The sequence below is a fragment of the Crocuta crocuta genome, unplaced genomic scaffold (assembly GCF_008692635.1).
Source record: "Crocuta crocuta isolate KB4526 unplaced genomic scaffold, BGI_CrCroc_1.0 scaffold162, whole genome shotgun sequence".
In the NCBI taxonomy this organism is placed as follows: Eukaryota; Metazoa; Chordata; class Mammalia; order Carnivora; family Hyaenidae; genus Crocuta; species Crocuta crocuta.
In genome coordinates, this window is record NW_027529433.1 from 307,167 (window position 1) to 330,787 (window position 23,621).

Sequence of the window (23,621 nt, forward strand, 5' to 3'; positions counted from 1 at the left end):
GATATTTGGATGACAATCTGTATTTTCAAGAATCTTGAGTCCCGAAATCCTGAAATAATTATACATAAAAAAAGATGTCTAGTCATGAAATACAAACTTAGGAATATTCGAATAAGTGAGCACTGCTGTGAAAGATAACTGGGCCTTTCCATACAAGAAAGTCAAACTCAAACTTTCTGAGTGTTAAGTAAATCCTAGACTATGAGAAAGACTTGACAGATAATATACTCGCCTGTGGGGGTTCAACATTATAATCAGATGCTTACACTTACTCCAAAAATGACCCCAGTTATTCGAAGACTCTTTTTCCTAGAGTTCTAAAAATATGTAAAATTTCCCTAGCCATTTTAGCCTTCTGCCTTTGAAAGTACACTGCTTATAGGTCAAGACTGCCAGCAACAACACGTCTACATGCTGCCCTCAATGCAAAACCAGAGTGACACGTATGCAATAGTGCTTGATAAAACTGTGCTGTGCCACACAACTATGAAGTGCTATTATTATTCCCACCCCAGACTCCAGGCATCATGCTGAGAGTATAGGACAAGGACTTGGCAAGAAAGTGGGGCTTTCTGTGATCTTCAAGTAGTTTAGATTAGGAGAAAAGTTTTGTTTTGACAAATTTTATTCTCCCCTAAACAGTTTGTATTACTCCTTGAAAGCTGAACCTGCAAAAGATAGACCAGGCAATCCAATATGAGCTGCTGTTTACCAAATTCGCCTGAAGTGACAATTCGCTGTGCAATGAAGACGCAAGCTCTAATTCTAGGTAAACACTGTGGGCTAGATCACTGGCACACATTTCTCATTCATTTGCCAAACTTAATTCTCTCTCTATGATTCACCAATGATTTCTGAATTATATTTTCACCAATCTGAAGTATTTTCAACACAATTCCAAAAGAATATATTGGCCAGATTACTAGGTTATCATTTACAGATTAAATAGAGAGTGAAAATAAAAAATTCCATCAACCACCTTGGTTTTATTCAGAAAATACTTGGAGTCATTTATAAAAGTTGCACTTTATGATTATTTGACTCTATGTGAAGTACGACAAGCTGAAGCATTAATGGTACAAAAGATAACACTGAGACGATCAGGAGAATAATTCTAAGTATAGCCATGCTGTAAAACATATTCATTAAAATAAAACATTTTCAACAACACAGCCCTTGAGGTACTAATTTTTTTTTTCCTTTTTCTAAGTAGTGGGTAGGTGGTAATGGATATTTGTGGATTCCACTGACATTGTTATTTTAATAACATTACTGGAAAATACCATTAAACCTCTCGATATTATCAAGCTAGATTAAAAGGAAAATAAATTCTACAAAGACAATATCCCAAGGTTTCTGGTTTACAAGTCGTTAAATATTAATTATTCACTTTTATACTACATTAATAGGAAACCAGCAAAGAGCAATGAGAAGACCATGGACTTTGTGGTGGGGTTGATCTGGGTTCAAATCCTACCTGTGCTATGGCGTGTTTGGTATGCAATCCTGGGCAAATTATAGAACTTCTCTGAACATCCAGCTCCCCCGGATTTAAGTTGGGATAATAATAAGGGGGTGATGGTAATAATAATGCAGCATTCTTGTGAAGGTCAAATGAGAGAGTTTATATGAACCAGTATCAAAGTCATGTTTTCTAACCATTCAGTTAAAAAGCAGAAACCTTTTATTGACAGGCAGGGCATAAATACATATCCACTCTGGCTAGGTACTGTGTTAGAAGCATTATGTGGACTATCTGGAGTAAGGAAATTACATAAAAGTATGGGCTGATAACTGATACTGCACAAACTATGTGAATGTTTATTAGAGTTATTTGCTACTCTCAAATTCTAAAGATCTGACAGATTTTGATAGAGCCATAATAGCACCTGTCAATGAGAGATTTTTAAAAATGGGATTTTTTTCCCCCGTTTTTAAACTAAGATGTGTAACTTCAGAGTATATGACAAAGCAATATTTCAGTTATGGGTAAGAGCAAATAGAATTTTTACACCATTAACAATTTCACTTTTCCAAGCTCGTAATTATATGTTGTTTGTAAAACCCAGAAAAATACAAAAAAAATATCTATAAAGCCCAGAAATAATCTGTACTTACTTTCTTTGCATTTAATTATGGACTTAATACTGTGGCCTGTTCTGGTGTTATGTGAATAATATAAAAATCTCCACTGATTTAATACTGCAGTAAAAATTATATACATATATATTTTAGGACCAAGGGACTGTTTCCGAGTTTGGAAACAGATTTATCAATGTTGTGACCTTACCTGGTAAATAGACTGCTGTGCCTTCCACTGACTCTTCATTAATGCCAATCAGGAAACTGGTTTCATTAGAAGTTTCCAGAAGGGAAAATGATGGTGTTGCAAGCTCAGTATTTAACTCTGCAATGCTTACTGTTGGCTGATTACTGTAATCAAGAACTCTTGGTGATACTTGCTGCTCTGATGTTGCTACTGTGAGATCCTCCTCTCTGATCAAACTTGCTTGTGTTTCAGGGTTTATTTCCAGAGATGAAGAAATGGTGGGCCTCTCAGAAGGCTGTGGGCTGGGCTGAGGCAGGACATCTGCCTCGACTTCATAAATTGCAGAAGCAGAAGTAGAATGTGGCCACAGTGTAGCACCTTCTAACTTAATTTCACCTGCAGTTGTGGCCACAGTTCCAGCCTTGGGTGTTCTACTACTGGGAAACACCTTCACTGTTTCTCCAGAAAGTTGAATGTTGGTTTTGTTTTGGGAATCTTGGAGAATCTCAGTTCCTTCTTCAGCAATCAGTTCTGTGGGAGAAGCTTCCGTTTGTTCTAAAAATTTATGATTCGCTCCATCTTCTGAAGGTTCTAGTCCAGTGTCAGAAGATAAGGATGGAGGATCGGTCATGTGAAAGAACTCTTCATTTGATGATGTGAAAGTCACTTCAGTATCTGCAAGTCTTCCTGGAGACATGGAAGATGTGCTGGCATCTGTACCTGGAAGTGCACTTGCCTGGGGGCCCTCTGCATTTTCAGAGGCTCCACTGCCTACGTAGACAGTGAGTGGAGATGAAGGTGTCTGAGAGGACAACTTTGCAAAAGCTGTAAGTGCTGATGATGTATCAGTGTAATCTGAGGGATTGGATCCTTCCATCACATTAGATGCCTCGGTGAAACTCTGAGCCATGAGGTGGATAGTACCGATACTTACATAGGGTGTAGGATCTATCAGTGCCTCCTCAGCTCCTGATGAGAATTCTGGCTGAAAAGAAGGACCTACGTATTTCTTTTTTTCATACTCATCCTGTGTCTCCAAATGGCTCAATGTGGATATTACTTCACTTTGGTCTGCAATAGCTTGACCATCAGACAAAGTACTTGATTCAAAGATATCATCTAGGGCTTTTGCTTCAATTTTTGGTTCTTCAATCTCTGGATTAGCTGTGGCAGATGTACTAGGAACAGGCAGAGATGTTGCTGTGGGAAGCAAAATATCTAATTCCGTTTCTATGCTAGGAACAGGGATCCCAGTTGTGAAGAGAGAGGCCATGTGATCTAAGTGGCTTCTGTCTTCAGAAGTCATTGATTCATTATGCGTTTTCTGAGTGTAGTTAGCTAGAAGAATATCACCAGAGCCCTCAAAGTTTTGATCAGTTAAAGAAAGGTTATGAGCTGCCTCATACTTCTCTTGAACTTGAACGCTTTCTTCACTACTGCCGTGTGGTCCTGATAGTGCCTCTGGATCTATGTCTGTTTGCATTCCAAGGATGTCTTCATATACAGGTTTAGTGTGATCTATATCTATGATAGTATTTTTATCTGATGTCAGCTCATGGAGAATTCCAAGGATGGTACTTTCTGTAATTGTCAGTAATAAATCCTTGTCCTCTTTATCCAGATCTATAATAATGTTTTCAGTGGCTTTTCTTCTGTTAGGTTTTATGGTAGAATCCTCAAATTCTCTGAAATGGTCTTGGAAACTATCTGCAGCACCTTCTGTGGACTTCTCATGTGACACTGTACTTGACACTGTGCTAGTTGGATCAGGGGAGCTTTCATTGGGCTCTAAATGAAGAGGCAGCAACATTGAAACTGTTGGGAATCCATTAACAGTAACAGCTTTAGTGCTTGGAACCTCAGGATGTTTTTCCAGGGATCTATCAGAAACAAATGCAGTGCTTCCTTGCCTGGTTGACTGAGTAGTTCCAAAAGTGTGGACTAAATCAACCATATCCAGTTCCCCAGATCCCTCTCCAGAATGTTCATAAAGCAAATCAGATGGTTTTGGTGCTGATGTAACAAATCCTTTGGCCATTTCAAGACTGTAAGTTCTAGCCAGAAAACCAGAGGGAGGGGTTGCCATGTCTTTTGTTTCTGCTATTGAAGAATTCTCATTAGAGACTTGTTCAGTCATTGGTTGTGGTCTACTGGTCTGGATTTCTTCTGCCCAACTGTGAGTCTGACTCTGAGGATGTTCAGTATCTGTGGAGAAAGTGAGAGGTGCCATAGAGGGTCCCTCAGTTCTGGTGACACTTAAAATTTCTAGTAAAGTCATGCTAGACGCTGTCTCACTATTTTCAGAGAGGTTGTCTGTCTTGGAAATGAGTGGTCTAACTTCCTTTGCTACATATTCCATCCCCTTATTATCTTCATTTGTATCACTTATGAGGCTCGTTTCTAAATTCTCCATTTGAGAAACCTGAGGATATAATGTGCTAATGACTTGTTCCGTTTCAGTGAAATTCACTGATACTGCAGTAGCCAAAACTTCTTCTCCTGATCCCAGTCCAGAGAATAAAATATCAGTATCTGACTCTTTAATTATTGGTCTCATGACTTTGGGGAAAGGTTTTACACTTTCCTCCTTTTTGATTGGGGAATCTGTGAGTACACTTTCAGTGGCTACAGATTCAGTCACTGAGGTAGTAGCTAAGAAAAAATGGGAGTTTTCAGTAACTTCGGGGACAGCAGTATAAGATGCCAAGCCCTTTGCTTCTGGATTTGGAGTAGATACATCAGCTAAGGAAATGCCTTCCTCCTCCATTTCCTCATCAGAACCGTACGTTTTCTTTGTTGTTAGCATAGAGTAATCTGTGGCTTGGAGTTCGGGTTCAGTAAATGTTTGTGAATAAAAAACTGTTTGTTCTGGTGCAACAGAGCTTTGCGGGGATTCAGAAGATTTTTGCTCTTGCATCTTTTCTTCTGATGCTGTCTCACTTTCAGTTCCTTGTCTCACAGGGTTGATTTCTTGTGTGGACCATAATTTGGCTGGTGCCATAGTCTGGGGAAAGTTGGCTGAAACTGTGACACCGACTTTCACTCTCCCCTTTTCTGTTGCAGCTTCAGTACCTTCAATTTCTGATGTTGGTAAAATGGTGGATCTTGTATCAGCTTCATTAATAGTGCCTTCTTCTCCCAATCGTTGGCCAATAAATGGAGAATCTGTAATAGAAACATTTCCCACAGCACTGGGAAACACTTGGTCCATGGAGCTGCTTACTGAGACCAATTGCTCACCCGAGCCCTCAGCTGAGGCTGTGAACTCTTCCCAAGGGAAGTCAGCAGTGCTGACCACGGTGCTACTGGGTCCTTCTGGGTTGGCTCTGTAGCTGTTGTGATCTGAAGTAGGTATTACAGACGATGACGAAATCTGGGTATCCTTAAATACTGCATCCCCAGAGCCTTCCATCATTACTCTTTCTTCTTTTGCTATGGGATAAGTTACCGTTGAATATTCTCTCAAGTCACCACTGAAATCTTCTTCCAAAGGAAAATCTGGAGAAAAGCCCTTTATCTCTGCCTCATGATGTTGTTCTCCTGAGATCTCTGAAATCAAATTTTCTTTGGATGTCTGGCTGGTAATTTCAGCAGCCTCTCTGTCCATTACAGTAGTCAAAACTAATTCTGTTGGCTCAGAAGGGAGTATAGTTTCCACATGGGGAGAAAAAGTGCCAGCTGCTTCCTTTTTGGTTTGAATTTCAGACTCAAAATTTAATGAAAATGAAGAAACAGTGGTGGTTTCTGGGTCGGCAGCAGCTTCTCCAGAGCCCAGTTCCACGGAGAGAGAGTTGGGGCTATCGGGGACAGTGGACGGCCCTTCTTGAACCGAACGGTGACTGCTACTGCTGGGCTTAGCAGTCTGTTCCCCCAGACTGTCTAAAACATTTGTTTCTGTAAAGACAAGAGTAGACCTTGCCATTTCTTTTTCAGACTGTGTGGGTTTTGTCGAGGACATAAAACTGCTCCTGGCAGTAGATGCTGAACCACTAGATGTAGCTTCATTTGAGCTTTCTAATTCAGAGGGTAAAATCAATTGATCTGATCTCTGTGTAGATGAATGTACCTGAACTGTAGCAGCTGTGACTGTAGATCCAACCTCCTCGTCTTTTCCCTTCTTTCCTCCAAGAGATGTACTGAAAACCCACTCAGAAGTGTCTGTTTCCCCTGTAAATTTTGTAGGCACCACTTCTGCAGACAGTTGTTGAGAGACCGAATCAAAGGTGGTTGCAGGAACATCAAAAACACTTTCCGTGATCATGATCTTCCCAGCGTCTAAGGTAACGAGTGTGTCTGTAGTATTGCTCCGTGACAAATCAGTTGTTATGATGAACATTTTATCTTTATCTTCTTCTGCTTCTCCAGAGCCTTCTGGAATTGGAATTGAAGGGCTGCCTGAGAGCTCTGCACTTTCCCCAGGGGTTATTTCCGCCCAGCTTTCTACAGTGGACAATGGGTCATCGGGGAGGGCGTTTCCTGAGAAGGTAACTGATATTCCCTCTGAAACATCTGCTGACACAGAACTTGGAACTGTACTTGGAGTATATGTGACAGAAGTGCTTTTTTCTGCCTCTTTGCCAAATGTTACTTCGGTAGCCCTCAAGAAGACTAATTTTTGAGACTCTTGGTCAACGGCAGCATCTCCTGAAGATTCTTCAGAAAAAAGGGGTACAGGTTCTATGTGTTCATCAACCAGATTATCAAATTCAGGCCCTCTCTCTGTAACTGATTCTGGCCCCTCTGTGGTTTCTCCTTCATGCAATGGGACTGTAGGAAAAACATCAGGCTCACCACTTGAAAAATGTTCTGGTGTTTCAGGGTAAGTCTCAGGTTTCCATGTAAGTTCAAGCGACTCAGTTGTCTCTTTTGATTCATTGGGTTGCACAGCAGTAGACTGTCCAGTTTCGGCTATCACAAACTGATGCGTTTCCCTTTCACTGCTGTCTGAAAAATTTTGAGAAGGTGCAACACTCTCAAACTGGCCACGCCTAGCTTCTGCTGTTTCTGGGTCCTTGGGGACAGTGGTGACGAGCTGTTTCCCATTTATGTACTGCACTGACGGGGTTGTCGTGACGTCAGTAACGTTTGTACATTCTTCATCTTCCTCTTCATCTTCTTCACTGTGGTACAGATCTATTTCAATTATCTCAGGTAAAAGTTCAGCACTTAGATTGTGCTCTGGGTCTGTTTCTTCACTACAAGGTTCATCTTCTTTAGATTCTGAATCTATTGGATGACCAATTACACTCAAATCACTCATTCGACCTGAAAAAAACAAAGAGTTTTCACAACACTTGAATAGAAGATTTGGCAGTGTACGACAGAAGAAATCGATAGCAAGGCTGGCTGATTAAACTCACACACACAAAGAAAGGATTCGAATCTTTTCACACAAAAGGCAATCACCCTTCTACACATGGTTCTCAGTCTCCAAATTTGCGGATTCACATTAACAACAAGAAAAAATCCATTTTAAAGTGGTAGAAACAGGTTATGAAAACTCTTCAACACACTTAACAAAGCAATGTCCTTAAAATAAAACAAGGAATCACAAATATACATTGTCATTGTGAAATGTGGGGAATTCACATGTGTGTGAACTGAAAAAAAAAAAAAAGAAAAATTAAGACGATTTCACCAGATCATCAGAAAAAAGTACGTGATTAGTGTTTTATGTAAGGGGATGCTTAGACACCCTCTATTCACTAAGAAAATGTGAAGAGTCCTTCTCTTGCCCAAATCTGTCCTAGAGAAAACTGTTTTCAGAACAGTAAAGAAGAGGTTTCCTTATAGCATTTTCCCAGTGCAACAACCTCTCCTCAGTATAAGAATGAGGCAAGATTTAGCTGCACACGCTGCACCCATATCCCAGAAACAAGGGCAGGAAGCCCTGGGTGGGGGGCAGGGGGCGGCAGGGTTCTATGCAGGACAGCTCACTGAAAACACCAGGAAGAAAGAGCCCTCCATACTTTATACCTTTGTGCTTTGTGAGAAGTGATCCGGATTGGGTCAGTTATAGTTCTTATTAACATTTTATCAAAAAAAAGTTTAGGGGTCACATCTGAACATTTGAACTAGCATATTTCACATAAGATGTATCAGAACATTTCCCTCGATTGTAAATTGCTAAAAAGTACCAACCACTAAGCTTAATTGACTTTTCTGCTACCAGAAATACACCAGCAAAACTCCTTGTCTAGGCATCAAGAAAGAGGAAATCTTGGGCCCTCACTTTCATCAGAGTGCAAAGTTGTCCTAGGAGAGGATCCTGCCACTACAACTGTCTTGGTCTCTGTGTCACAGCAGTGTATAAAGGTGCCTGTGGGTGCAATGACCCATGAAGTAAACAGAGAAACATGCAGGATTGCACAGCGTCTCACTCTCCCACTCAAGGAGCACTGTTGCAGAATTAGTTTTCAGACTAGCTCCAAGTCATGGCACATATGCTCAGGCAAAGCCTGAGAAGCTTACAGAAGGAATTATTATGACGGAGCCACCTCTGTCCCCCATCAGTAGGGAGAACATTCCTGTAGCAAGAAGCCACTCCCTCCCATGTATGAAAGAACCAACATCTAGCATTTACTAACAAGTCAGAAAAGAAAACCCCTATTGAGAAGGAATGAGTATTGCCTGTATTCTTTAGGCATCAAAAAAAAAAAAAATACAGAAGTATGTGAACTCTTAATAAAAACTCTAAGCTCTTTCTATATTTTTAACTAAGCTTTGACATAAAATCAAAGAAAACAAGACTTTTGTGTAACTAGAAGACATATACAATTTTTACATTCATCCCCTTCAACCTTATAAAAGCAAAAAAGAAAACTCTTGTCTGTACCCCCATGACATCTTCGCTGTGTTTTCTCTAAAAAATTTTACTTGTGTAGGGCTGGGTTGTTCTTACACTAATCTTATATCCTATACCCAAATTTCCATCTCATTCTATCCCATACACTCAGCCTTTCACCTGTAGAAACAAAAGTTTATGGGTATTCAAATGAATAAAACATTTCTGCCATAAGAGAGGCGAGATCAATGCCTAAGTCTAGTATGTTATGAAAATAAAAAACGAATACCAATGATTTCTGCCACAGATGTTGCAATAACTCTTAATTGCCAAACAAGTAAATGACTAAATGTATTCCCTTTTTTTCAAAAAATATAATTAAAAGCACAAGTTTGTTCAATATTACGTTACTGAAGTTGTTGCTGTAATCTTACAGTGCCTCATATTATGTATGTTTTAAAAGAGAACACAATAAAATCTTAAGATAATAACACCTTTTAATATGGCTTGCAGTGAAGCCCAATTTTTGGTATGAAAAAAAAACCTGAGATAGTATATATGCATATGCACACATATGTATATGTGAACATATTTTTAATGCCTTTTGCACAAAATAAATCTTTTGAAATATCACATCAGTAATTTTATCTAATCACCATACTAAGTGGTTTCTCATTGCTGATACTATTTTACTATAGTTGAGGTAAGCCAGCCTCAGTTAAACTATTCTGTACATCTTTATAAGATATAACTGAAGCTTCAAAATTGTGCCTATCTTAAATTGCTAATCCTCTCATTTTACTTTGAATCTTTTGCATTAGGTTTCAGTAGGTGTAAATAAAACTAGAATTCACATTAAGAAGCAGCACACACATGGATGCTAACTTCACACAATATTTTTCATTTAAATACAGAAAAAATTTATTGCTTTGTTAACAGATTTTTAAGTTATTTATTTATATTGAGAGAGAGCGTGAGCTTGAGCTGGGGACAAGTAGAGAGAGGGGGAGATAAAGATCACAAGCAAGTTCTGTATTGTAAGCATGGAGCCTGATGTGGGGCTCATCCTCACAAACCATGAAATCATGATCTAAGCCAAAATCCAGAGTCAGACACTTCACTGACTGAGCCACTCAGGTGCCCAAATAGAGAAAGAGTTTTACAAGAAATAGGTCGGTGTCAAGCAATATGAAGAATTCTCACCATATTTTGTACCTTTTATAAATAACAAAGATAAAACTAACCACTCAGCTCAAGTTCTTCAAGAAAACACAGGATAAGTAAGGAAATAACTGCTTGATACTGTTTATTTATAAATTCCTAGACCAGAAATAGGGTAAACAACACTCCTTGTCATTATAGATTTATATAGATTTCTAAATAATTTCCTTACTTAAAAAATAGTAATGAAAAGCTGATATAAATATATCCCATGATCTCCATAGTGAATATAAATGGAGGTCCCATCAATGTATTATGTCGGTAGCTCGAAAAATAAGTGGGGTGGAGAAAAACAGAGAGAGAAGACACTAAGGTAAGTCAGTGTGTCAACTGTCAACGTGTCAAAAGAACTAACATGTCATGATGTTCATTTAAATGTTTTACAAAAGAAGGAATAATTTTTTAAAAAATATTTTTTCTAGGAAAGAAAACAAAAACTGCAATTGTAGATCAAAAATTTATACAATAATTTCATTGACTACTAACTCTTAATTAAATCTACTTAATTAATAAAAGACCCCGGCATTCAATTTATATTCTCCAATTTTAGTTTCAATGAATAATGCTTAACATTCTTTTAGTCCATTTTCCACTTATATAAGGAGCTTTAACATTTCCTACTGCACATGGATCTATGGGGACTTTCCTTAGCATTTTAGACCATCACATCAGAGTATTTTACCAAAAGATTCAACTGTTAGATGCAATATATTCCATTTTCTAGCCTAAATAAATATCACAATATTTCCAAGATAGCAGTACAAACATAGCAGAGAGATGGCCTTTGTATATTCTTCACAAACACAGTTGGCTTCATATTGGCTTTTGCACACAAAATTGAATTCACAACAACCACAACTATGCATATTATCTTCCCAGAAGCCAACTGACTGCACAACATTTACTACCTATTATGTATTAGACTCTTGCAGACCCTTGCTTACCAACTCTGTAGAGCCCTAAGGGCCTCAAGAATATTTCCCAAGTCTGTTTGACTGTCTTCCTACATGTCACTCTGTTTGAAACAGATGCTCTTGCCAATAGGTTAGAAAAATGGCCTTATGAAACCTTTTTCTCCTTATTTTAAAAGGAAAGTTTTTGAGTATACCTATCGTAAATGTACCAATCATTACATTTAATCTAGGATTCCTTCTTCCACCTGCCTCCCAAGCATCTGGTTTGAGTTGCTTTCAGAATAGTAGAAAACACAGAAACATCTTAAGCTATTTCGTCTTAAGCTTCTCATTGTACCATGAGGCTGGTAACCACCAAAGAACTATGGGCACGTCACAGTCCACAGAGACTGAGAAGATGTAGATTTTAAAAAATATAGATTTGATATGTATTACAAAAGTGTTCTATTAAATGGGAATTCTTAAATAAAACAGATACAAATAAGACTTGAAATTATTGTTTCCTTTTTTCCGAAAGAAATATTCTCATAATTAAAAAACTAATATTCATTGCTTGAATAAGTTGTGTCAGCCTCCAAATGGTTTCATCAGATTTCTTCACAATGTTTTAAGAGTAAGGGAAAAGTTCATTTTTTTTTCTGCCAACAAATTCCCTACAGATCAATCTACATTTTACTCTCTCAGTGTGGCTGGTTTGTTCCCATACTTGTAAAACCTCATAGAGCAGGGGGTGTGGTGCTGTGGAATCTATCCAGTATGGATGGGTGAGTTCTTTCCCACCACCCCATACTTTTGTCATTGCTACCTTAAATCTCACCCAAATTCCTATTTGCTCCTTTTTGTTATTCAGCCCTTGAAATTACTTCTTCATCCCTTTTTCTTGTTACTACCTAACCCACCACACATGTTATCAGGGAATTGCAAGTACTATAATTACTATAAACTATAGAAGTTTCTTTGTGGGGTGGGATGGTGGGATGGACACCTGTGTGATGGCAAAAGCAGGTATCTAATTCCAAAGTCATGATCTGGTCTATTTTACATTAATAGTGCAACCTAATGGAGTCATTTATGTTCTCAGATGAACATGTTCTTTAAAAAGACTCTATTTTAGAATTTTATTCTAAGGATAATATAACTTTTATTTGGATTTCAAGGGTCAAACCGCAGAAGTCTGCACATTGTGTGTATAATCTGTTCTATGTTTATACAAATGTAATGTAACACCTTGACTTGCATATACTAGTAACACAGTTAATAGATTTTTTTTAATGACATTTCACACAAAGCTTTTATTGCGAGCTGACCTCAAATTATTCACCATGTATTTTTAAGTGCCTCATGGCAGAGTTTTGTGGACACAGCACAAGTGTTCCAGTTATGCTCTTAGCAGACACAAAACATAGTTGCTAAGATGCATAAGCAGCTAGCTAAAGTTCATGTTCTCTTTAGGGAATTTTACAATTTAAGTGTAAGAGCTTTAAATTAAATTTAAGTATATACCAGTTTACTCAGCAGAGGTATATTAGGATCACATTTCTTTAACAAAATGGATTTCACTTTAATGTGCAACAAAAAATATTTTGTCTCCTTATTTTAAAAATATAATAGACAACCATACTAAAGTGCTTGAGCGATTCTCACAGAATTTAAATAGAGAAAGCTGGAAGTTCTTTAAGATGTTGAGGTTTTCTTCCTTTTTTTAAATGTTTATTTGCTTTTCACAGAGAGAGAGATAGAGTATGAGCATGGGAGCGGCAGAGAGAGGGAGACACAGAATCTGAAGCAGGCTCCAGGCTCTGAACTGTCAGCACAGAGCCCGACACGGGGCTCGAACTCATGAAGCGTGAGATCACGACCTGAGCCAAAGTTGGCACTTAACCAACTGAGCCACCCAGGTGTCCCAAGATGTTCATGTTTTCTTTTTTTTTTTTTTTAAATATTTTTTTTTATTTTATTTCTAGGATAGAGAGAGACAGCGTGAGCAGGGGAGGGTCAGAGAGAGAGGGAGTCACAGACTGAAACAGGCTCCAGGCTCTGAGCTGGCAGTCAGCACAGAGCCCGGCGCGGGGCTCAAACCCACGAACCGCGAGATCATGACCTAAGCGAAAGTCGGACGCTTAACCGACCAAGCCACCCAGGCGCCCCCAAGATGTTCATGTTTTCTAACACATACCTATAGGTCCATCAAGCATATAGAAACAAATGCCCAAATTTCATTCATGTTTAATATGCTCTTAATTAAAGTAAAATGCTAATCGGCACCTCATGAATCAAAGAAAATCACCTAATTTAAATTTCAATCAGATTGTTTCAGACATCCTAAATTCTCCGATATTTTCAGAATGTGAGACACTAAAAATGGTGTCAACTCAGGACATTTGAAAAAATGGACATTAGTAGTCAAGATATAGGCACTCTCCCCAAATCTCATCAGATGTTTCTGCATCCTTAATTAATTACCTTAATAATTGAAAATCAAGTGATATTTATATCTATACTCAATCCTCCCAGAGATGAGAGAGAGTAATCTAAAGGTCAGGAGACCAGCATTAGATTCTGTGACCCACATCTCCCTATTAACTCTGTCAGTCGAGATTCATTTGGTGCACCTCCCAAGCATTTTATCTTATAGTGACAGCCTCCTTTTGATGAGCAAGGAGCTCAGTATTTCTCAATTCGTGAATTTTACACCCAGAAAGGGTAATATATATATACAAACAAGGTAAGGGTTTCTGATGGTCTCAGTTTTAAGAGGCAGACATGCTATGGGGATGATAAATGGGAATCATCTCTTTTCCCAACTTGAGATAATCCTCTAATAATGCTGTTCCCTCAAGTGGAAAGAATGTGTTTAGATACAGTCATCTGGTCTAAGTGCACATAAGGAGATATCACTGAGTGTGGTCTCTTCTTACTTATAGAAAAGGCTCAGGGGTCTTCATAACTTCCAATTTTTAAACAGCAAGGGCTTTCCTGGAGACCATAATCCAGTAAGTTTGGGACTTTCAAGAACTTCTGAACAATAAGAGGAAAAACTATATGACAGAGAACTAAGCCAGGTTATTAAGGTTTCAAACTGTTTGCTTAAAAATAGAACAGATAAACAAAAACTAGCCATAGGCAGTGCATTTATTATCTTTTCCACTTTACTACTCCAACACTGTCAAAGCCTTTGATAGATAGATAGGTACCAATCCTAACACCAGAAAAATGCTTTGGTCAGAATCAAGGATTTAAAATTTAAGTAAAGACTTTGAGCAAAGTAAAACAAAGACCTCTCATAAATAAATATAGACTTATACTTCCTTTCTGAGGCCCCTAAATTAAAGCTACTAAGATAAACTTTACCAGACACCATTTTATTTTTAATTATGTTATTCTTTTCTTCAAAAGTCAATAGCAGTTTCCACTCACCTTTTACACCTGACCTCTTCAACAGGGTGTTCAAATGACCCCATTGATTGCCCCCTTATTTATCCTGCCCCTTGAGTTCTCTGTTAGCATTCTCTGCTTTGGAGCCCAGCAACTCCATGTCCCTCTCTCATTATCCTCCTCATCCTTGGCTCAGGCTTCTATTCAAGCAGAATCTTCTCACCACCAACTTGGAATGCTTTGTAAACCCTCCAGTGAATTTCATCCGTGCATTTATGAATGATCCAGCTAAAACCTGCGGTTCTCCAGTATATCTTGTCTAAAACACCTCACCCCAAACTGGTTGTATATTTGATTTGTATGCCTTTGGACTTAGGTCATACTATTTCTTATGTCTAAATTCCTGAGCTGTTTTCCATATAGGCTTCTATCAGGGTGCTAATCACTGTTTTTCTCAATGTAAATGTATAATGAACAAACTCACTTTGGTAGTATAGTCGAAAGAATCCTTAATCTATTACCATATATATATTTCGTTATAGTTTCCATGTTGATATAGACAAGATAACATGGATAGAACAAAGTAAGTTATGTAATCTGGGTAATTCAAGATATACTTTTCCACCCCTCACCATTACTTATGATTCAATTACAATTATTACTGAAACTTTAACGATATTTAATTCTACTTTCTTCCTTACTTACAGATGCCAAGGTCCATTTAACATGTGTGACAAAAGCTTCACCTCCCAAAATACAATCAAAGACCACCATTTCATTCAGGGGACATTGTATTAGACATATTCTTTATCTCCTTAAAATGGTGAAAGTACAGCATAAACTGGCAGAGGCTTAAAGCATCCCCTTCCATAGAAATGTCTATTTCAGCCAGTTGTGTGCAGGTCAGAAAGCCTTTACTTTACCAGTAATGTTCAACTCTTACTGTGCATCAAAATCACATGAGATGCATTTAAAAATACAGATACTTAGTAATGCAAAATAAATAAACAAAGCAAATTTAAGAAAAGAAAAAAACAAAAGATACAAATGCTGGAGCCCCTCGAGTAGAAATTCGGATTTAAATTGTCTGATGAGGGATGAAGTAGTTAGGTATTTTTATTGAGAGGTTCCCTGGTCATTCTAACACACAGTCAGTGTTAAGAAGCAGTATGGGCAATATTTATGCACTGGACCATTTCCTGGTGCTTCTCAAAATCCCCTGCTCAGAATGGTGCCGTGTTTGGTTAGCTGGCTGGTGCATTGTCGGTGTAGCTCTGGGCCCTCCTGGGTAAGCTGGGTGGTTGCTTATTGAGGGAATAGTGCCCAGAGTTTACTGTGAGGCCAAATCTAAAGACACTTCTTATATTAACTTATATCATATTGCTTCTATTTTTTCTTTTTACTAAAGCAAGCAAATAGACTTTATTATACATTTTTGCTGACTAATTATTTCAAGTTGCCTTCTCTGTTAAGCTATAGATTGTGTTATCTTCTTTTCTTCAGCCACATAGTAGCTTAATTGAATGACTTTAGTTTAACACCCCCAATTATTTCCTGGAAGTGACTGTGAAGAGATAGGAAGAGAATATTTCATCTGCAGATAGTAAAAGGCTTCCCTAAAGAGCAGAGCAAGGTAAGATTGCAGCATAGTGAAAAATGATAACTATACTATATTCTGTTATACTCTATAGGAATATACATTGGTAGTATGTTTCCTTTTTCCTTTCACAGCTTAGAAAAAACAAAACCTTCAGAAACTTACTATAGGTAGAATATGGCCAAAGCAACTAAATCACTCCACAAGAAACCAAGAAGACTGTGGTACAAAACCAACAGATGAAGCCAGTAGAAGCCAGTCAAGGTAGTGTGTACTGATGATACATGTGGGCAAGCAAGTCTAGGTATAATAGACATGATAGGTCAAATTTTCATAGACACAGATGCTGAGATATAATTAAACTTTTCCTCTCACTCCAGAGATTCTTTCTTTCCTATTTAGACTTTCAATTATTTATGGAGAAATACTTTATACCTTATCACAATTATTCAAGCAAGTATTTAGAAGAGTCACCATAAGTTATTTTTATCCCAAGAATCAAATCATTCTTTTTAAGAACAATTACAGCCTTCTTGCCAAAAGAGAGGTGTTTTCCTCCGATTCATACTCAAAAAGTCTAAACATTGGCATATCTAAGGAAAACCATTTTTTAATACAATAAAATAGGTACTCAGTTGTCTACATGATGCCCTGGGATGAAAGACTATTTCACATTTTCTATCACCTCAACTATGTTAAAAATTAAAAGTACTTTGACACAAATGAAAAAAATATATATACAAAAGTTTTCACCAAAACACATCCCCATCCTTACACCCCAGCCAGGGCCCCATTCTTGGAATCATTCTTGCAATGAGGCAATTGAATAACCAACTCTTCTTGGACCTGACAAACCGACGCTCCTTGCGGTGTAATGTTATACATTTTGTAAACTGATAAAAAATAGGCAAGGCTTATTGAAAACATACATGTTCAGCTTTACCTCATTAAAATGAAACCTAAGAGAGCATTTCTTTCCCGTTTTCTTTCCTCCTATTTCTCCTCTCATGATGCACGTCTCTCCTCTTGGCTACATCCCTCTCCTCAAAAACGTTCTGAACACTGTCTGGGCCTATGAATACATTTTTTATTCATTGCACAAATGAATGATCTAAGAGCTATTAAGAAAGAAGAATGTAATCCCTGTGTAGAGAACTGGGGGTTTCCTTGACAACAACAAAAAGACAGCAGGGAATGCCCATGCATTCCATGAATATGCAAGAAGAGACTAGGCCCAGTACCTGGACAATTTTATAAAGAATTTGTAAAAAGAAATTTTTCTTTGGGAAAAAAATAGGTTGGTAGTTATCAAGATCATAAGCCCAATTTTTCTCACACATGAAAAAGAGCAGAAAGCTAATGAATTCTACATATAGGTACTGTAGAATCAATACTATATTTAAATTTTAAATAAGGGTTGCAGCTGCTTCTGATTTGCACCCAAAATGGCATCACCCTAGACAAACACAATTCATAGAGGACTAAAATTTTAACAAGCTCTTACAGTCACACAGATACTATAGTATAATTATATTTGACTCCCCGCGGTATAAACCCTGAATTTTTAGATAATTCCATTTTTTACCTATTTACAGTACAAAACAATCCAAGTGTTCCTACATTTACAAGTCCAGAATAAAATAATTACTAAAGCCGAGAGGGGATTAATTTGTACTAAGTAGTTCCCATGTGCCAGGGGCTATGTTTGGTGCTTTGTTGTCATGAAATATTAACTCTATGATGCGCCTACCACAGCGATGGGCAAGCCCTTGAAGAGATCCCTTTTTCCTCAAAGCAACCTGGTGTTTGTAGTATTATTATATATTTTTAATGTTATAACAATGAGCCTCTGGAGATCAAGGAATTTTTAAGACCAAACAGAGTAAAATAACAATGTTGACAATGAGCCCACGAATGTTTCCAAAGTCTCTTCCTACTGTGTCAACTGTCTGTTCCATGTATCCTACGAAGCCAACTATCCACTCCTGCTCCTTCAGAATATCACAGAGCATGCTCCAAAAATCAGTTCTAGCATAGTATCTTGTTCATGGTAATTACCTGACTTGAATAAATGAGAAAAAATATATTTGTATATTATATGTACAGGTGTGTATACGTGTGTGTGTGTGTGTGTGTGTGTGTGTGTGTGTGTGTGTAGGTAGGTAGGTGATCATTTTCCTTGTTTGATAATCCCTGTTATTTGTAAAAACGAGTATGGGTCAAAGTTTAAGAAATATTCCTTCTGCACAACATCTATTTGCTGGCAAAAAAATCTGACAAAGAAATTAAGAAATTTCCGGGTCCACACTGTGGATAAGTAAAAGAGAGACTGACTCCAGACTCTCCAATCTCTAGCACTTGTTTCTGTAACACTAGTGAGTCAAAAATCAGATGTTATAAACCTTTAACTCACCTTTTAGAGTACACAGCCCACCCATTATAAAGTAGCTTTATGCTATTTATCTCTACAGGTGTGTCACTCTGAACCATGACACTTCATGGGAACATATTTTGGAAAGTTAAACATACTTAACCTACAGATGATGCTATATTTGTCAAAAAAGCATGAATCACTGAAGAATAGGAAAGTAATATGAGATCACTGCCTTCTGAAAAAGTTGGCTGAATGTCTCTGGTTTCCACACTCTGCATGTTTCTAGGTGAATACTAAGAAGGCATTCATCTTCTGAAGTGGGCTGCCCCTCTGTCAACCCAGTGCTAGTTAGAAAAATGCCCTATTATACTTGTGGCTCTTTAGCCCCCACTGATGAGCCTCTGTTAGGCAACAAAACAGTAGTAACTGGTTTCCAGTAATTTGTTTTTGATCTTCCTGTCCAATGAGGACCCAGCTGAAGTCTTATCCTTCTCACAGAATATTCTCTGACTTCCATGGCTCCAGTGATTCCTTCCTTCACTGACCTCAACTGCCATTTATAGCTGGTACCACATCACCTTGTGTGTAACTATATGTTTCCGTGCTGCGGTTATGTTTGATTGTGTTAATACAGGCTTCCCAGAAATGCTCTATGCTTTTAAAGTCCTTGGGAGCAGGGCTTATGGTTTATGTTTATTCTGTGCCTCTTTTAATATCTGTTAAAGGACTAGGCGTGTGGTAGCTTTACCTTTTCCAAGATAAACCTTGCTTGACTGTGCTATACTGGAAGACAGTGTGTGCCTTTCTCTGGAGTTTATTGCCAGTGACAGCTAAGTGGTATTTGTCTTGAGATAAAGCCCCACCTCAGTAGTAGTTGTAAGGGCAAATGCTATTTTCAGAAAGAATAGGCATTGAATCATGTTAGGAAGACAATAAAGTTCTCTTTAGCTATCTATGGAACACGGCTTTTATTATTAAACCTCAACTTGTGAAGAAACCATTTCTATGTTTTGAATTTTACCTTGAGGTGGCTGGGTTAATAAAACATTCACAGAGCATTTAAAGAAATTCAGGGCCTACCGTGTATTTGTGTCTGCATGTCTCTAAGTGAGTGGTGTGTGCATGTATGTGTTACACATAAAAAATATTTCCCTTAGAAGGACTTTCTAAAAAGGTAACCTTTGATCTGTAATGTAGTGTTAAACTCACTAATAATTTAGAAACAGTAAGGTCAATTCTTCTCTTCGTAGTATAGAAACAAAGAGAAGATAGTCTCTTCCCTTTTCATTATTTGACTATTAGAAGAGGAACTTGACCCTTTTCTAGATTTCAGACAGACAAGGAGTGATGGGATAAGCTACCCTAATTCCCTCCAGAAGAAAAAGAAAGTGCTTCTCTGGCAGACAACCAAAGCTGGAGCCCAGCAAAGGGAACCACTCATGTGTGCAAGCAGTGGCCCCATCCAATTTCAGGGAAATGCTCCCAAATTCTGCAGGAAACAAGCAGCCCAGAACCAGGGCTACCAATATGAAGATGCTGTTCTGTTCTCTTGCCTTGGCAGGTACCTGAATAGCATACACAGCCCCCCTCCCCATATTAGCTGCAACCTAAACACGAGCCATGAGCCTCCATTCACCCATCTGCAGCACTTTCCCTAGCTGTCTCACAAATTATCTCTGAAGTTCAAACATGAAAATACATGTACATCGTGCCCTGACAGTATTGAACTCCGAGTGTGAGCCTGATTATTTAGCTCTGCACATACCAGTGATATTATGAAATGTAACTCTGTATTACTTTGATAACGCATAGGCGTCGGTAAGATTGAAACTAGACTTGCTTCATTTGCTTTATTGAGCATCACACAAACTTATTCAAAGGTAAACATCAAGAAATGTGTATTGTGATAGGGAGATAAAGTACTGATAATCAGACCAGTTTAAAAAATGTTCTCAAGTTAAAAAATCAATTCATTCAGGAATGAATTATTATTGTTATTTTGTTTTGAACTTGCTAAATGCTATTCTTCTTCTTCTAGCTGCATTCTGAGGTACATGTTATTTTATTTGTTTTTAAAAATTTTTTAATGTTTTATTTATTTTTGAGAGAAAGACAGAATGTGAATGGAGGAGGGGCATAGAGAGAAAGAGACACAGAATCTGAAGCAGGCTCTGAGTTGTTCGCACAGAGCCTAACGTAAGGCTTGAACTCACAAACCATGAGATCATGACCTGAGCTGCACTTGGACGCTTAACCAACTGAGCCATCCAGGCACCCTATGAGGTACATGTTATTTTAGAAACTGCCACAAAGTAAGATCTGATTCCTGATCTCCTCTCAAATATGAACCAGAGCAGTGCGGTGTTGGTGGTATAGTGGGGAACACAGTTTCCTTCCAAATATTAAGCCAGAACAGCCACTCTTTTATCTGCTCAAAATATAGTGTCCCTAATAAGATTTTGTTTGGAGAAACGAATCTGCTGATATAATAAAATTTTTGAAGTAATTTTTCTACATTATAAATGTTATAAAAATGAAAAATATATGATTTTTAAAAATTATATGGAACTGGGACACCTGAGTGGCTCAGTCGGTTAAGTGTATGACTTCAGCTCAGGTCATGATCTCACAATTCATGGGTTCGACCCCCACATTGGACTCTGTGCTGACAGCTCACAGTCTGGAGCTGCCTGGAATTTGGTGTCTCCCTCTTTCTCTTCTCCTCCCCTCTTTGCACTCTGTCTTTCTCTTAAAAAAAATTATATGAAGCTATCTAGTATAGACGTTGCCTTTCAAAAAATGATGACTGTGCACCCAATGATATAAATATTGCCATTTGCCCAGATATCTATCTCCTGTTCCCAACCCAACATCTCTTATTCTTTATCCTCTCCTCAATCCCATTAGCATTATGTACATTCCTCCAAAGTACAAATAAAAATGAAGGAGGAATTGGTTATATGAAAGTTATTTCTGAATGATATAAATAATAATGTACCATAATTACCAATGAGGAAACCGAGCAAACTGAATTCCAATTTAGAGGCCAAAATCATCTTTCTCGAAATCTCATTATTTTTAATATCATTACATTAATAATTTTGTCAATATCTTAATACTTATACTGTCTTAGTTTAATATTGGCCTTATGCCTGCCTTATACTTAGATATAAATTATAAAACTAGCAAAAAAGAACACATGACAAAACAAGTAACATCAAGCTGGACTGACAAATAGTATGTTGCATATACAAAATCATTTAAAAACACTCAATAAGCCATCTATTTTAGGGTTATAACTATGAGCATTTGCATAATGGCATTTGAATTTAATATCTGCACATTTTCAAATTATTCTTTGGTTTAAAGATAACAGTATACCAGTTATTAAAAACATTTACAGTTCTGTCACACCAATGTGTGACATTTCAGGTGATATAGGGGAGCGTTCTTAAAAAAAAAAAAAAAAAAGCCCAGAATTGAAAAAACTCTTCCTACACCATTAAATCCTGTAGACTTCATACATGTTCACAAAGAAAACCTTTCAATAATTTTTCGAAATGCAGGTGTGCAAATTACTCCTGAAGTAGACAGGAGTCATGTTTTCAGTATCCCCTGAACCACTGTTAAACACACCCCATAGCATTTTTCAGCTCATAAAACTTTTATGAGCTGAAAAGTTCCTTCAGATTTTTTTAACTGCTAACTACAGTTGCCCTCCAGCAACAGCACCTTAAGCTGCTATTAAGATCCATTTCAGCAAATATAACATAAACGTGTCTTGAGTAGCATGTTTTGTTTCATAGTAGTAAAAAAAATATATCGAGATTTATATGACTTGCTGAGCGCAGCAAAAAATTATGAATGCCTTGGTTTAGTGTAGCGCGGGTGGTATTTTTGCTTACTTGGGTGTATAGTACATGGAGAGGGGGTTTCTATGTTTGTGAAGAGATTTCTACAAGTTCATATGTGAACCAAGGATTTTCCAATCTGGGAAAATGTGCCTTGATACATAAAAAGTTGGTTTCCAGGCACATGTGCATTTTTCCTTATTAATGTACACCTGCCTTAGAACTCATTAATTTAACATCTGCTTTAAGGTTTTTCTTTGCCAAAGTTCAAGATGTTTGAAAAATTAACTTTTTCATAGAAAAGAAGTAAAATTAGTAAAAGTCAGCAGTTGGATCTGAGTAAACCTTGCTGTCTTATCAAGACAGTAAGCAATGTTTTTAGCACTAAGGGGATGACCAGTATAAAGTCTACAAAAATGATAGGTCGATAGAAGATCGAGGAAAAGAGAGACGGAGAGATGGGGGGAGAGAACGAGATAGATACAGGCTATACCCTACCTCTCACCCCTCTCATACCTACTCTCCTCCCACCCCTGCCCCACCACACACACACTGGAATCTCATCCTGATGGAGAATACTGCCCATTCCCTTTCAAGAGTTTTCTCACCTGTTGTTATCAATGCTGAAGGAAAACTAGTGTGAGACGAAAATCATGGCCCCATGTTTTCAAAGTAGAAGAAGGCAGACTAGGCATGTCTCCCAGACCCAGCTGAGTTAAGTTCACGACTCAAATATAAACATGCACCTTTGTATAAACGGTTTCTGGGTTAGGGCACTCAGAGCCACCATTTCAAGTCACCATTTATAAACTCAGATTTTTTTTTATGACTGCCAGTTATTCCAGGAAGATAAAATTTCACATTTTCTATTTTGTAATTTGATCATCCTAACCTTATCACACAGTTTTCCATTTCAAAGAGTTTTTAATGGAGAACGGATTTTACTGTTTTCTATACTACTTGATTCAACACAGTACCTACATTTACATGAGAGTAATCTAACTTGGGACAAACTTCTGCATAGTCAGTCATTCAAGCATTTTTAAAAACTTCACAAATTAAGTGCGTAGTTACTCCTTTTCACTTCTGTTTTTTTTTCTTTTTCATAATAATATCTCCTTGTCACTTTTCCAACTGTACTAACAGCAATCCTCATTTCCACTACGTAGCAATTCATCTTTCTGACCCGAGTTTCAGGAGGTAGAAAGGGAACGTAAGAAACAGGAAACATGATAT

At 37.8% G+C, this 23,621-nt stretch overlaps 1 protein-coding gene across 2 annotated transcripts in view; it reads right to left on the bottom strand.

Moving 5' to 3' along the window:
• VCAN (versican) overlaps nt 1-23,621 on the bottom strand; it is a 108,818-nt gene that overhangs the window by 35,990 nt on the left and 49,207 nt on the right. For both annotated transcript variants that reach the window (XM_077759848.1, XM_077759847.1), the window contains one exon: nt 2,291-7,534. In XM_077759848.1, coding sequence (XP_077615974.1) covers nt 2,291-7,534 — 5,244 coding nt within the window. The remainder of the gene's footprint in view (nt 1-2,290; nt 7,535-23,621) is intronic.